The 13,133-nt window shown below is 43.0% G+C and overlaps 1 protein-coding gene across 1 annotated transcript; it reads right to left on the minus strand.

The window, feature by feature from the left end:
* Positions 1-7,393: 7,393 nt before the first annotated feature.
* LOC307015244 (uncharacterized protein) lies at positions 7,394-12,688 on the minus strand. Its single transcript, XM_079643749.1, has 21 exons — positions 12,547-12,688; positions 12,399-12,469; positions 12,220-12,315; positions 12,010-12,134; positions 11,445-11,588; positions 11,279-11,365; positions 11,027-11,191; positions 10,854-10,950; positions 10,552-10,769; positions 10,313-10,469; positions 9,787-9,995; positions 9,591-9,708; positions 9,288-9,487; positions 9,105-9,219; positions 8,853-9,022; positions 8,684-8,781; positions 8,474-8,604; positions 8,193-8,382; positions 7,865-8,006; positions 7,660-7,780; positions 7,394-7,589 (listed from the first exon to the last, which is right to left on the minus strand). Exons 1-21 carry the CDS (start codon positions 12,564-12,566, stop codon positions 7,519-7,521), a joined length of 2,745 nt encoding a protein of 914 aa, XP_079499875.1. The 5' UTR covers positions 12,567-12,688; the 3' UTR covers positions 7,394-7,518.
* Between the last annotated feature and the right edge of the window lie 445 nt (positions 12,689-13,133).

The following is a 13,133-nucleotide window of genomic DNA, read 5'->3' on the forward strand; positions in this document are numbered from 1 at the left end:
ACTGTTATGCTGTTATGTTCAGTCATCGTTCTTATGTTGAACATTAATACATTTACTTTGTAAGTAATTATGGGACGTATTTCTTCTTTCATAGCAATTTTCCTTCATAATTTATTGCCGTGAAATAGGTCTTAAATCCTCTTCAAAGTGGCCTTAAAAAGGTCTTAAAAAGTCTTACATTTGAGTTGGTGAAACCTGCAGGAACTCTGTTAAAGCTAGTCTCAACACATTGCGGCTAGAAAGTGCTGCTGCAGTTGCCATCGCTGAAGCTGAAGTTCTCGAAGCAGCTGCTGAGGGTGCATATGGAGATCCAGATCGTGCAAGCCTAAAGAGTGCGTACACTGAGTGGTACAAGGGGAATCCAGCACCTGACTCTCACCAAGACTCAAAGCCACTACAACCCATACCCACACCGGGGCGCCAGCAACCAATGGACGACGGTGAGCAAGCTAAAGGCTACATGGGAAGAGGTGCTGTACAGCCACGTGAGTTCATTGAAGGTGGATTTCCTAAATTACCTGCTCAACATGCACACAATCAGGAGCGAGATGCCAGCCAGATATATAGCCCTGCTGAAGGTCCATCCAGAAACATCTACAGCCTTCATGAGCAGTCACACGCAGCAAGACCATCCAGTCATGTTCATCAACCTGCTCAGCCACATGCAGATGTTTCACCCAGAGCCAATGAGTCTCGTTCATCAGCTACAGATGATTTGGCCAAGTATTTAATACGTCGGAAAATGGTTAGCTCCGGGCTATTGCACTTTGATGACCAGCCGGAAAAATATTGGGCCTGGAAAGCATCATTCCTCAGTTCCACAGAGGGCTTGAACCTGTCATCAAGAGAAGAGCTTGACCTCCTGTGTAAATGGCTTGGACCGAAATCCTCTGAACATGCAAAGAGAATCAGATCGGTTCCCATCCATAATGCGGCAGCAGGTGTCAATATGCTATAGCAAAGGTTGGAAGATTGTTATGGGTCACCTGAAGCAATAGAAAATGCACTCCTCAAAAAAGGCGATGATTTCACAAAAATCAACTACAGAGAAAAGTTTAGGGGGAGCTGGGAGACATTCTTCTGGAGCTTGAAGCCGCCAAGGCAGATGGATTTCTGCCTGGTCTGAACTAGACACATCTCGTGGTATAACCCCAATCTTCCAAAAGCTGCCCTATTCCCTGCATGACAAGTGGGTCTCTCTAGCATCACGTTACAAAGAAACACACAGAGTATCGTATCCACCATTCTTCATCTTTGCAAAGTATGTTTGTGACCAGGCCAAGATACTCAACGATCCAAGCTTTGCCCAGCTCACAGGTGGTCCGAGTATAAGCAAGATTGAGGAGCCTTTCAAACCCAACATGAGAACGCCACTCTCTGTAAGGAGGACAGAGGTCTCAGCAGACTTTGATAACAGCTATCAAAGCTCAGCAGCAAAAAGAGCTGTCGACCCAGATAAGCAATGTCCACTCCACCACAAACCACACCCTCTCATGAATTGCCGTGTTTTCAGGTATACATCTCTGGATGAGAGAAAAGCCTATCTTGAGGATTCAAACATTTGCTTTAGGTGTTGTGCATCAACCAGCCACCAAGTCAAAGACTGTGACAAAAAGGTTCAGTGCAGAGAGGGCAACAGTGACCGCCACCCTACTGCACTACATCCAGGACCGGCTACATGGACAACAGGGGCTGCCGTAATCTCAAGATATCAAGGCGGGGAGCAAGACGAATCTCCTCCTTTCGCTGTCACGTCAAAATGCACTGACATCTGTGGGACTGAAGTAAGGCCAAGATCATGCACCAAGATTTGTCTAGTCAGAGTGTGTCCAGCAGGCCAGAGAAAGAGAGCTGTCAAAATGTATGTTGTCCTAGATGAGCAGAGCAATAAGTCCTTGGCAAAAACAAAGTTTTTTGAACTCTTTGACATTTATGATGACACAGCATCCTACACACTGAAGACAGGAGTCTTTGAAGCGACGAGCAAACAATTACATAATGGAGGCATTGGATGGCAAAACGTGTATTTGACTTCCCACTCTAATCAAATGTGATATGGTCCCAGATGACAAGTCTGAAATTCCCACGCCTGAGATCGCAAAACACTACACACATCTCAACCGGGTTGAGGACAAGATCCCTGCACTAGATTCTACTGCCGACATTCTCATACTGCTTGGCCGAGATATACCACAGGCACATAAAGTTCGGGGGCTGTGCAATGGACCCCACAACGCCCCGTATGCTCAACGCCTCGACCTAGGGTGATCATAGGAGAAGTCTGTCTTGGAAAAGCCCACAAACTAGACAGCGTCAATGTCTACAGGACAAACGTGCTGTGTAATGGACATACATCTCTTTTTGACCCTTGAATTAACAATCTGCACATCAAAGAGCGAGTGGACACTCCAACTCTTCAACACCCTGTCCTATCGGCCACCTGTTCCGTTGGGGGTCCCGTCTACACATGTCCCTCCGACACGGGTTACTGTCCCGCCGACTCCTGTCCCGCCGACAACGGTTATGGTCACGCCTACTCCGAAACCTGTCCCCTCCGGGGTCTTACAGTCTCCCGATCCCAGTACTCCTGCACCTCCGGCGATCCAGCTGACTCTGGAGGGGTCCCATCGTGGCCTACGCCACCCTCCTGCCCTTCATCCGGAGCTGTCCCGTCGCAGCCTTCCTGCCCGTCCTCCAGAGCTGTCCCACATTTGGCGACAAGAATACCTTGCAACACAAGACAACAGGGTCCGTAAAGTGGAAGCACGGGTGATCCCCCGTACTTCCTATGGTTCACCCAGGGTGTATTCAAGACCAGCCTCTGAAGTTGTTCTCCTTCTCAAAGGGACTTAGTAGTATTGTACATTATACCAAAATCCTTGCTCAAATCCTAGGGTCTTTATGTCTTTGATGGATCATAAATATATCAGCAATTACACAACATTTTCAATTTCTCTTCACAATATACATCTCCTCGCAGTATCAATACTAATTTGGCTGAGTTTTATATTTGATCCAATTGGTTGATTGGCTATATTTACACCATAACGGTGCACAGCTGATAGAAAGGGACACCTAGTGGTTAAAGCACGTTATTAAATGTTATTATTTTTATTATTAGATATTAATAGGAGACACAGACAGACAAACTAATAAAGCTTTATTCAAACATTAAAGAATACTTTAGGTTAAGGTCTTCTTTTGAGTAAGAAAAAAGCTTTGGGGGTATACATATTAAGCCTGACAAAGTACTAATATATTGCTTTCCTGCAATGTTAACTACTGTATGTTTAGGCACTTATTTTAACTGATATTATACATATGTATTATACTCTTATAAGATGTATGTAGATAGTATAAGAAATGTGCAGAATACAACAGTTTAATGGTGGAGGTATACACACATAATGATAGATGTCTTGTAATGCACTGTTGAGGAACCGGCGACTCAAGTTTTTCATCTCCAACCTTGTCAGGTATTGAACATTCAATAAATAAAGATTATGTCCCTTTCTATCAGCTGTCCACCATTATGGTGTAAATATACCAATATACCGATTGGATCAAATATAAAAATCAGCCGAATTAGTATTGATACTGCAGGAGACTTCTCATGGAGTCTATTATCAACGCTATGGGAGGTCTATGGGACGCCCTGCCCGTTGAAAACTGACTCTCAAGGGGTACCCTGTCCGTAATAGTGTGACGGGGAGGGGCCCCGACCGACCGTCAACATGTGACGGGTTGGGAGTTTATGTTTATGTTTATTAAGGATCCCCATTAGCTTTTGCTCTCCACAAAAGCTACTCTTCCTGGGGTCCGACACTTAAAACAATACAACAATAATACAGCAACATTTAGGACATAAGTCCTGACATCATTAACAACATTAAAAACATCACCAATATCATCAACAACATGTGATCAATTAAATTAAATTAGGGTTCACAGCTCACAAGGGTACATGGTCATTAGTAGATGGCCCTTCAATCTCTTCTTGAAAGAGGCTCTGGACTCTATTTCAGCAAGGTAGTTTGGCAATGAGTTCCATTTCTTTATAGCTCTATAAGTCACAGAAGATTTCAGAAGATTTGTCCTGGGTTTAGGTGCCAGTAGATGGCCTGATGTAGCTTGTCTATTCTTATGGTCATGCTCGTCTCTTGTGTAAACTATTTGATCATAAAAATACAGTGGTTTTTTGCTAAATTGGAATTTTTTTAGAAAAGTGATAACACGAGATTGCAGATGTTTCTCAACTGGAAGCCATGATAGCTTTCTATGCAAAACTCCAATATGAGTGCGCTTCGAACAGTGGAGAGCTAGTCTGGCAGCCTTGTTTTGAGCTATTTGTAATTTCTGTAAATGTGTTTTTGCTGCTGATGACCATATGACCGGACAGTACTCAAGATGTGACAAAACCAGAGACTGAATGACTTGTTTCAAAGTGGTTGGTGTTACATACTTTGTACATTTTCTCACCACAGCTATGCTCCTTCCCATTTTAGTTACGATATTGTCAATTTGCTTTGTCCACCGTAAACTAGAATCAAGAACAATGCCAAGCAATTTAGTCTCGTTTACCTGTTCCACTGGCTGACCAGCCAGTGTCAGGCTTAATTGAGGATTGCTGCATATGTCTGACAATGGTCCGAACACCATTGCTTTTGTTTTTGACACGCTGCAAACGGTGTCCGCCAAAAGTCGAGTCCAGTGTCTATGTAGTGTCATTTTTATTTGTTATAGTTTGGGAAGATTGAAAACGGTAGGGAAAGCCAGCTAAGTCGGTAGGCGGTAGAAACATGTCAAAAGCATTAGACTACCGCCCAATTCGGTAGGGTTGGCAGGTCTGCTGCTGTAGATAGCTCCAGGTATATGTATGCTGCTGTAGATAGCTCTGGGTAGATGTTAGCTCTTGCAGATAGCTCTGGGTAGATGTTAGCTGCTGCAGATAGCTCTGGGTAGATGTTAGCTGCTGCAGATAGCTCTGGGTAGATGTTAGCTCTTGCAGATAGCTCTGGGTAGATGTTAGCTGCTGCAGATAGCTCTGGGTAGATGTTAGCTGCTGCAGATAGCTCTGGGTAGATGTTAGCTGCTGCAGATAGCTCTGGGTAGATGTTAGCTGCTGCAGATAGCTCTGGGTAGATGTTAGCTGTTGCAGATAGCTCTGGGTAGATGTTAGCTGCTGCAGATAGCTCCAGGTAGATGGTAGCTGTTGTAGATAGCTCCAGGTAGATGTAGATGTTGGGAGTGAGAACGTGTTGCCCGAAGAAACAGTCCCATGAACAAGAAGTCGGGTTCTTCCGTACCTAGCAGGTCGCGTATTGTCTCCATGTGGTCGGAAGGCTTACTGTCCCCCAGTGCCGAAACGATATGGGAATGGCGAGCGACGTCCCCGGGCATTCTGCGGAGGACGCACCGAGCCTCAGTCCGTGTGCACGAGGCAGCCACGGACGGCTCCAAAAATCCCTGCCAGTTTGAGAAAAACTGCGTTTCTAGCCATGTTCGGTCCAGTCTCGGAAACTTCTGCGAGACTTATGTCAGGGTCACCAGTGTAGTGCCGAGAGAAGGGAGTTGGAGGTGGTGCATCGAAGGTGCAAAGTTGGCTTTGAGCAGCAGAAAAGCACATGTCGCCGGCTTGAAATCCGGGAAGAGAAGGGAAGAAGAGAAAGGAGGGAACACAGTAGGTACACAGGAGGTACAGTCAACAGGTGTGTCCGTGCGGACCAATACCCCCAACCTGTAGTTCCATGAGTGAATTGTGATAAACACGGCAGGGCTGCCAACACTCACGCATTGAGCGTGAGAGTCACGCAATTAACCCATATCTCACACACTCACGCCACACTTGCCTTTCCTCACGCTAAGTTTTCGTCCAAAATAAATGTATATAAATATAAAAATAAAGTGAAGGAACAGCAAACCGAGCAGTCTACGAGATGAGACGGTCTTCTGGCTTAGTTCAGTAAAGTTGGAACGATATTGCGAGATTCTGATTTCACGGAACAATAACTCATGAACAAAACGTTATTCAGATACAAATGACGTCTCCTACGTACCGTGGTAAGGCTTGACAACGAACTTCTATCACATTTTGATAAAAAAAAGCCAATTAGCGCCGTCCTCCGAGCTGGACATATTACATTGGTCTCTATTCGCAGCCAGAGAAGAAACGAGTGCTCAGGGACAGTCTGCAAAGTGCAACTCCGAAAAAAGAGAATACAATAATATTCAATCACTATTATACAGCTTATTACTACCAAACTCACAACACACATCAATAGACTCCTGGTGGTCGTACTACAGCAAAGAGTTTTGAAGAATATGTTTTTTTAATAATTTTGGGGAATATTTATAATGTAACATCTTCAATAACTGATGAAACATCTCAAATAACTTTACTATTATACAGTAGCCTATATTTCTACCAAACTCACTATTTGCATTATTGTTGTTAGCATCTGGTTAGCTAGCTGCGCTAAAGGATATTAGAAGCTGTTTCTAAAACAATGAGTGAGAGCTCTCCTGTCAGACTGAGAGATAACTACAGTACTCAGTGAGGTAAGGGACTGAGTGTTTAGTTAACTTTAGTCTATTTATCTCAGCGGGTCTCAAACGTTTTGGTCACCATTTATGAGTAAATGAAAAACAGTTATGAAATACTATATGACAATAAAACAAGAATAAAGTTTAAAAGGGGAGTGATTTGTAAGATATCCATAAAGAAAATGAAAATCTGTTTAGTTATATTTCATATGGGTGTTGAGAGAACAAAATACATCTCTTAAATTTTGCTCTCCAAGTGCACCAGATTGATGCATTTAACTTCAATATTTAAAGATATATCTTCCCGGGGGAGCAGAATTTGACTGATAGCAGAATAAGCTCTAACACATCCTACAGACTTGCTATATATATCGCCAAAAATTGAACAAACAGTACCTGGACTGTAAGCAGGAAGAGATCAACTTTGTATACAGTTGTTCTGTACATTTGAAGTTCTGGTTTTTAAACTTGGTGAACATTTCCAAGTATTTGAGGGTTGTCTTGCTCCATTGGCTGTGAATGTTAAGGTTTGTTGCGTTTCCTAAAGGTGGAAGTGAGGACACTCAAAAACATCCAATCACGTTTTAGTGTGTCTCAAGTAGGCGGAGCTTATCAATGGGGCAATAATAACTTCAGAATGTATTTAATTTAGCGCCTAACAACTTATCATTTTGAGTTTGTTTATTATACAAGATATAATTTCTACATATGTTGATGATTCTCTGCATTTTGTTGGAGTTATGAGGGTACTGGTTGACACAGAACCTGCTTTTACTAATATGTAATTTCCAATTGACCACAGAAGATGCAACACATTGATAAAAGAGACTATATGAATAAATGTGGCTTTTATTTTTTGTATTTGTTTATTTTTCAAAATACGTGAGTCATTATTGTCATCCATCAATATAAAAGGTAGTACATTCATTGATAAAACTGGTGCAAATGACAAAATGTAAACACTTCAGAAAATATTCAGAGGTTAGACAGAATAATTGCCCCAGAGGAGATCTGCTTTCGGCGTGTTGAGTCGGTGCTTCTTCGCTCTGCAAAACAAGTAAAGATTACCAGCTGCACATCCAGATCGACTACATTTGATCAGACTCAATCACTTACCCCTTTTTACACCTGCAGGTCTTGAGTAGCTCTGACCTGGAGGATGCACACACTGGCCTCTGCAGGAACCATCTGCCTGGCTGCTTGTGTCACAAATCACTGCCTCACAGTGGACATAGATCTGTGGACAGACAGGATGATTTGTTACACAGGGCTACATGCAGCAGTGGCCAAAAGACTCCTGATTTGGATTTACACGTCTTACCTGGTCTTTCAGAACCTCGTCATCTTTAGTGAAAGTGAACATCTTTACAGAGAAGCGCTTGATGTGGGACGGGACTAAAACTCTTGAGTCACTCACAACGGGATGGAAAACTGTGGCATAGCTGTCATCGCGATTCTCACAGCTAGTGGAGAAATTCGAAAGTTAAAATAAAGCAGAAGTTAAACAAATGAAATTAGAATGTTTTAGTGGATCATTAAGACAGTGTTTACACAACTCACTTCTGACCAAAGGTCTTAGTCAATATTACATAAGTGGAGAACATGTTGCAAAGAAACTGAGGGAAGTAGTTAGTTTTGCACAACATTACCTGTCCACAATGATGTCCCAGCTTGGCAGAGATGTCCTATCTTCATAAAGGGTTGCCCAACAGTTCTCAGCAATGAGTTCCAAGTGCGGGTCGGTAGAATGCATCAGCTCCACCTCAAAATACAGAGGCTGCCGCAGATATTTCACCACTGGATAATCCTCTGCTTGGTAGAAGAGCTCGTAGGATGGATCTGCAGGAGAAGAGTCCCGTTAGAGAAAGGAGGCCTGGACATTTACAGTGTTTTGTATGCATGAACAAGATGTTGTAAAATTCCACCATGCCTTGGGCTAGCCTCATCTGCACCATCAGCTGCCCGGTGCCGATCTCTGCAGCGGGCTCAAAGGTTCTTGGTTTAGCGCTGAAGGCAACAGTCCGAGTCTCATTGACCACATAGAAGCAGGAAATGGTTTGCCTATTAGGGGAAAAATAAAATATTTAAACGCATACATTGAAGGTGTTCATCTCCAATTATACAGAATCAAATATTTTACCTGTAATCAGGATCAACTGGTGATGTGTTGGCTGCTCCTTTGGCGTTGTTGTAAGACAGGCGGATCTCATTTTCATACATCATGTAGTTGTCAAAGAACTATTTAACAACAAAATATATAAACATTTTACAAAAAAAACTTTTGATATTTAAATGTGATTCACACTCACCGTTCTGGTGGTTCCACAGGTATCCACACTGAAGGAGAAATATGCAAAGCGATCGTCGCTGAACTGTGGTGTGCAGGACTGGTCCTTTAGCGTCAGCTGACTTGGCTGCAGATTACGAGTAGATTCAACCTTCACAGCCACAGCGGTCATTGTGCCATTGGGGTGGCACTCTGGAGGAAGAAGCAGGCAATGTGTAAAGCAACAAAAATCCATCAATTAAAGCAGCAAATATACTTAGATGTCACATCTTACCAGTTGCTTTTAAGGGGAAGTAGCAAGCCAGATAGAGATCAGCAAGCACCCAGTCGTTTGTACGATCCAACAGAAGCAGGTCAATTCTGGATTTGACTGATTCTGCAGTGAGCAGCTGTGGAAAAGAAAGAAAAGTTGGCCAATGCAGAAGATCTATGGTGGGATGTTGTAGTTTTGACATACCTCGAAAACAGCATCCTTGGCAGTGTATGGCAGAATGAGGCTGAGGTGTGTGCCGTTCTCATAGAAATTGTAGTCTTCAGCCATCTCAGCCGTCAGCTCTCGAGGTCCAACGATAGCCTTGAAATTAGAGCCGTGACTCCCGAACTTCACACTGATGTAAAACTGGTTCTGGTCACAGGTGCCAGCCATGATGGGTAGCACTAAAGCAGCAAAACATGCATTATCCATTTGATTGTGTAGCTTTTACTCCAATACGTTTGCTTATGATAGATATTGTCAAAAGCAAATTCAATATGATCTCACCAACATCCTGCAGAGAGGCCTGCAGGTCGACCGGGAGAGCAAAAGGAGTTTCTTCAGGCAGGATGATCAACCCAAAGATCAGAGGGAGGAAGTAGGATGTAACCATGCGCTCAGGATTCTGCAACAAATGAAATAAAAGCTCAGCAACACTGAAAATATGCTGGTACAAAGTGATATTTTGTATCTTGTCACATACATGTTTTAAGACAACATCGGCATCAAAGGGCACTTGAAGAGAGAAAATCTTGGAGCCATTAGCCAAGCTGTGTTCCTGGACTGTGAAGCCTTTGGCATTGCTCTCCTCAACAGTGAGGACCCCGGAGGAGAAGGTGATGTTCCTCAGCTCAACGTCATGGAGGAAGGTTCCCAAGAGAACGCTGAACACCCGAGTCTCTGGGACAGTGTCTGAGGAACAGAAAGTGGCAGGTTTACAAATTTTAAACCAACCTCAACATTGATAGAGAACAATTGAGTAGTTGGCCTGAGTGCTACTTTAAAAAAAAAAAAAAACACAATTAAAAAAGGCACTCTTTGTAAGCAAAAGTGGATTATACTGTACTTGGCTTTCTTGAATTCCTATACAAACACACCATTTTGAGATAAATGACCACTGAAACAGACCTCGAGTTTGTGTCAGACTTGTTGATCCAAAGCTAGGTAAAAGTCTAACCTCTTTTTGGTCGCCAACATTTTGTTCATACTCACTACAAAATGTGACTTACCATCCTGGATTTGGGGAGATTGAGGCATCAAAGGGGTCATGATGGGGAACAAAACCTTGTATCTGGTATCATCTTGGGTGTCATCTTCCCTCCACAGTACCTCTAGCATGGGCTCCACGAAGTAGGTGATGTGGTACTGGTCATCTGGGGCATGGCTCTGCAATAATTCATGACATTTCAATAAAACATGCAAATGCACTAGTGACTCTTGCATTTCTAATCTAGAGATTTCCCCCAACCTTGTAGTAACCATCAGGCGAGCCCACTGGGATCTCGACGACGATGTGGAAGTCTGTGGTGCTCAGTGTGTACCCCCGTGCGACCATCTGAGATCTATCAAGCCTCTGCCCGTTGATGCCCATGTGCATTTCTGAGACTGTAATTCTGCCGTCCAACAGAGGAGTCACACGGCGAGGTACGTGCCAAGAAATCATATCCTCGGTGAAGAGGACGCCACCTGTTAATGACAAAATGGAGCTGTTGAGGTTAACTGTGCAACTATTAAGCTTACTGTGAAGGCAATATGTTGCTCAGGACTCACCTTTGGGACAAGCAGCTGCCAAGTTCACTACATTCAGACCCTGTGGTGCCATGTAGTAGGCGCTCACCCTGAAAACTTCCATGGGGACTCCAGCCACCTAAAGAGAGGAGAGGTTTAATATACTTGACAAGGAGGGAAAGGAAAGAAACACTGTATAGGAGTGTGTTGCTTACATCCTCTGAATAAGTCTCTGCTGTATTGTACGGGCTTCGCATAACCAGACGACTAGAGGTAGTTTTGGCAGCGTAGCCGGCTTGTTCAGCCTCTTGCAGCACCATGGCCACTGGTTCTGGGGTGTAAAACGTCATCTTCCAGATACCTTGTGATGCACCAGAGGCCTACAGGAAAGAACAAATAATGATTAAATCCTCATTGGTGTAGGGAGGAATTAAACTGTAGTATCTGAACAGTTTAATTCAACATACTTCAGGATTGGCGTTGAGCTTGTCGTCTTTACCATCCCGAGTCTGACCCTTAGCTTCAGCATCAAGGTTAGCCATGTGGTGCGAAACCTAAAACAGAAAATGGTGGTTATAGCATTCGTTTCCATACACACAAGATGGTGGAATCATCAATGTAAAGATGACCTACTTCCATGTAGTTCCTGTCGCAGAGGATCTCCCTGGAGGCCCAGCGAGTGTAGCTGCAAGTCTGATACACGTCATGACTGAACACGTCTGATGGATTCTCGCCATACATCTGGAGTCTCAAGCCAACGTTAAATGTAGCATCATCCTATAAATATATAACAACAAATTAAGAGAAAATCCCTAATATTCTTTGGTTCCAGCTTTTTTTTTTCATTGAAAATGTAATATCCTTGCCTTCAGGGACACATTTGAAGTCTAAATGGATATTTGTGTATGTAACAAATGAGTCAAGAAAGTACCTAGTAGATTAATTGAGGAATACAGTTTTGAGTGGAGCAGTGTTAATATCTTAGGGATGTACCAAACAAAAAGGGAAATGTACTTTGTGTCTTTTAAGGGTAAGGGGTTAAATATAAAAACTCAGGGAAACACAAAAATGGGCGCAACCATGTGCTTGTTGAGCCATTAATTCAATCACTCGAGACAGAATTAGCACATGTGGCCCCAACTAAACTTCGTAGAAAATGACATTGAATGCTGTTAAACCACTTTAGCTCAAAACAAACCTTGTTGTCCACAAAGCAGCCAATCAGGGAGGTGTAGATTCTGGTATTACCCCATGGGTCAGACTCCATGCTGTATCCACACTGAGCAGCCATGCTAGGGGTCAACAAAATGTGCTTGGTGCCATCTGAGGGGAGAGAATAAGCTTTGTCAGGGAGCCCTTTCTTCAGTGATGAACCAATCAGCTCATTATTAGCAGTGTAAGTACTTACTGATAGCCTCCACCTCAAGCTGGTTTCCCACTGCTAAAGCCTTGTCCAACGAGAGTCTCATTACATTTGCGGCACAGTCAGACCTTAACCCACTGCCTGTTAAAAGAAAAGGCTTGTGAGGAGAATGTAAACCGAGTTAATATGCTGTATAAAATGACTTCATGAGAATTGAAGCTTACTTGATTGCAAATGTAGCTTCAAATTAGGCCTGGCTTGACCCAAGATGATAGCTGCTGCCATCCATAACAAGCTTGAATACATAAAACACATCATTTAGAGACAATTAAGTACACACATAGAAAGAAATCTACAAGAAATGTAACTTACATTCTCCCAAGCCTCAGCATGGTGTAGTTTGTAAGCAGCAAAACCAAAAAGAATACAGTCAGTATCAGAGTGTGTCAATGTCCAGCACACCTTCCAACAAAAACACAAGTCTAAAAGGAAGGGGACTGGATGATTAACTGAGACATCAGCAGCTGCTTTATATTCCACTTAACGACAAAGCACAGGTGAGGCTTGTTAAGGATTCTCCACACACACACACACACACACACACACACACACACACACACACACACACACACACACACACACACACACACACACACACACACACACACACACACACACACACACACACACACACACACACACACACACACACACACAGGGTGAGGTGATGTATGCCTAGTTTATTAAGAACATATTGTAAAAACATATGTATGGAAAGGAAAAACACACATTCTTCAGTAGTGTCAAAAAAGTATTTATTGTTCAGCAAAAGTAGATTTGTATTTGATATTATACACATATTACATTTTTATATTTCAAGAAGCAACAAAATAATCCACAATTAATAATAAATTAAACTTTTCCTTCAAACCACATGTGCATTTGTTGATTTTTGCCTT

The sequence above is a fragment of the Notothenia rossii genome, assembly GCF_949606895.1.
Source record: "Notothenia rossii genome assembly, chromosome: 8".
In the NCBI taxonomy this organism is placed as follows: Eukaryota; Metazoa; Chordata; class Actinopteri; order Perciformes; family Nototheniidae; genus Notothenia; species Notothenia rossii.

Bases quoted from the DNA above. Each gene is read 5' to 3' on its own strand.
- LOC307015244 (XM_079643749.1), bottom strand. From the start codon at position 12,566: ATGCTGAGGCTTGGGAGAAT. The intron at 12,470-12,546 runs GTAAGTTACATT...TATGTATTCAAG, and splicing joins ATGCTGAGGCTTGGGAGAAT to CTTGTTATGGATGGCAGCAG. The intron at 10,951-11,026 runs GTAAGCAACACA...TCCTCTCTTTAG, and splicing joins CAGAGACTTATTCAGAGGAT to GTGGCTGGAGTCCCCATGGA.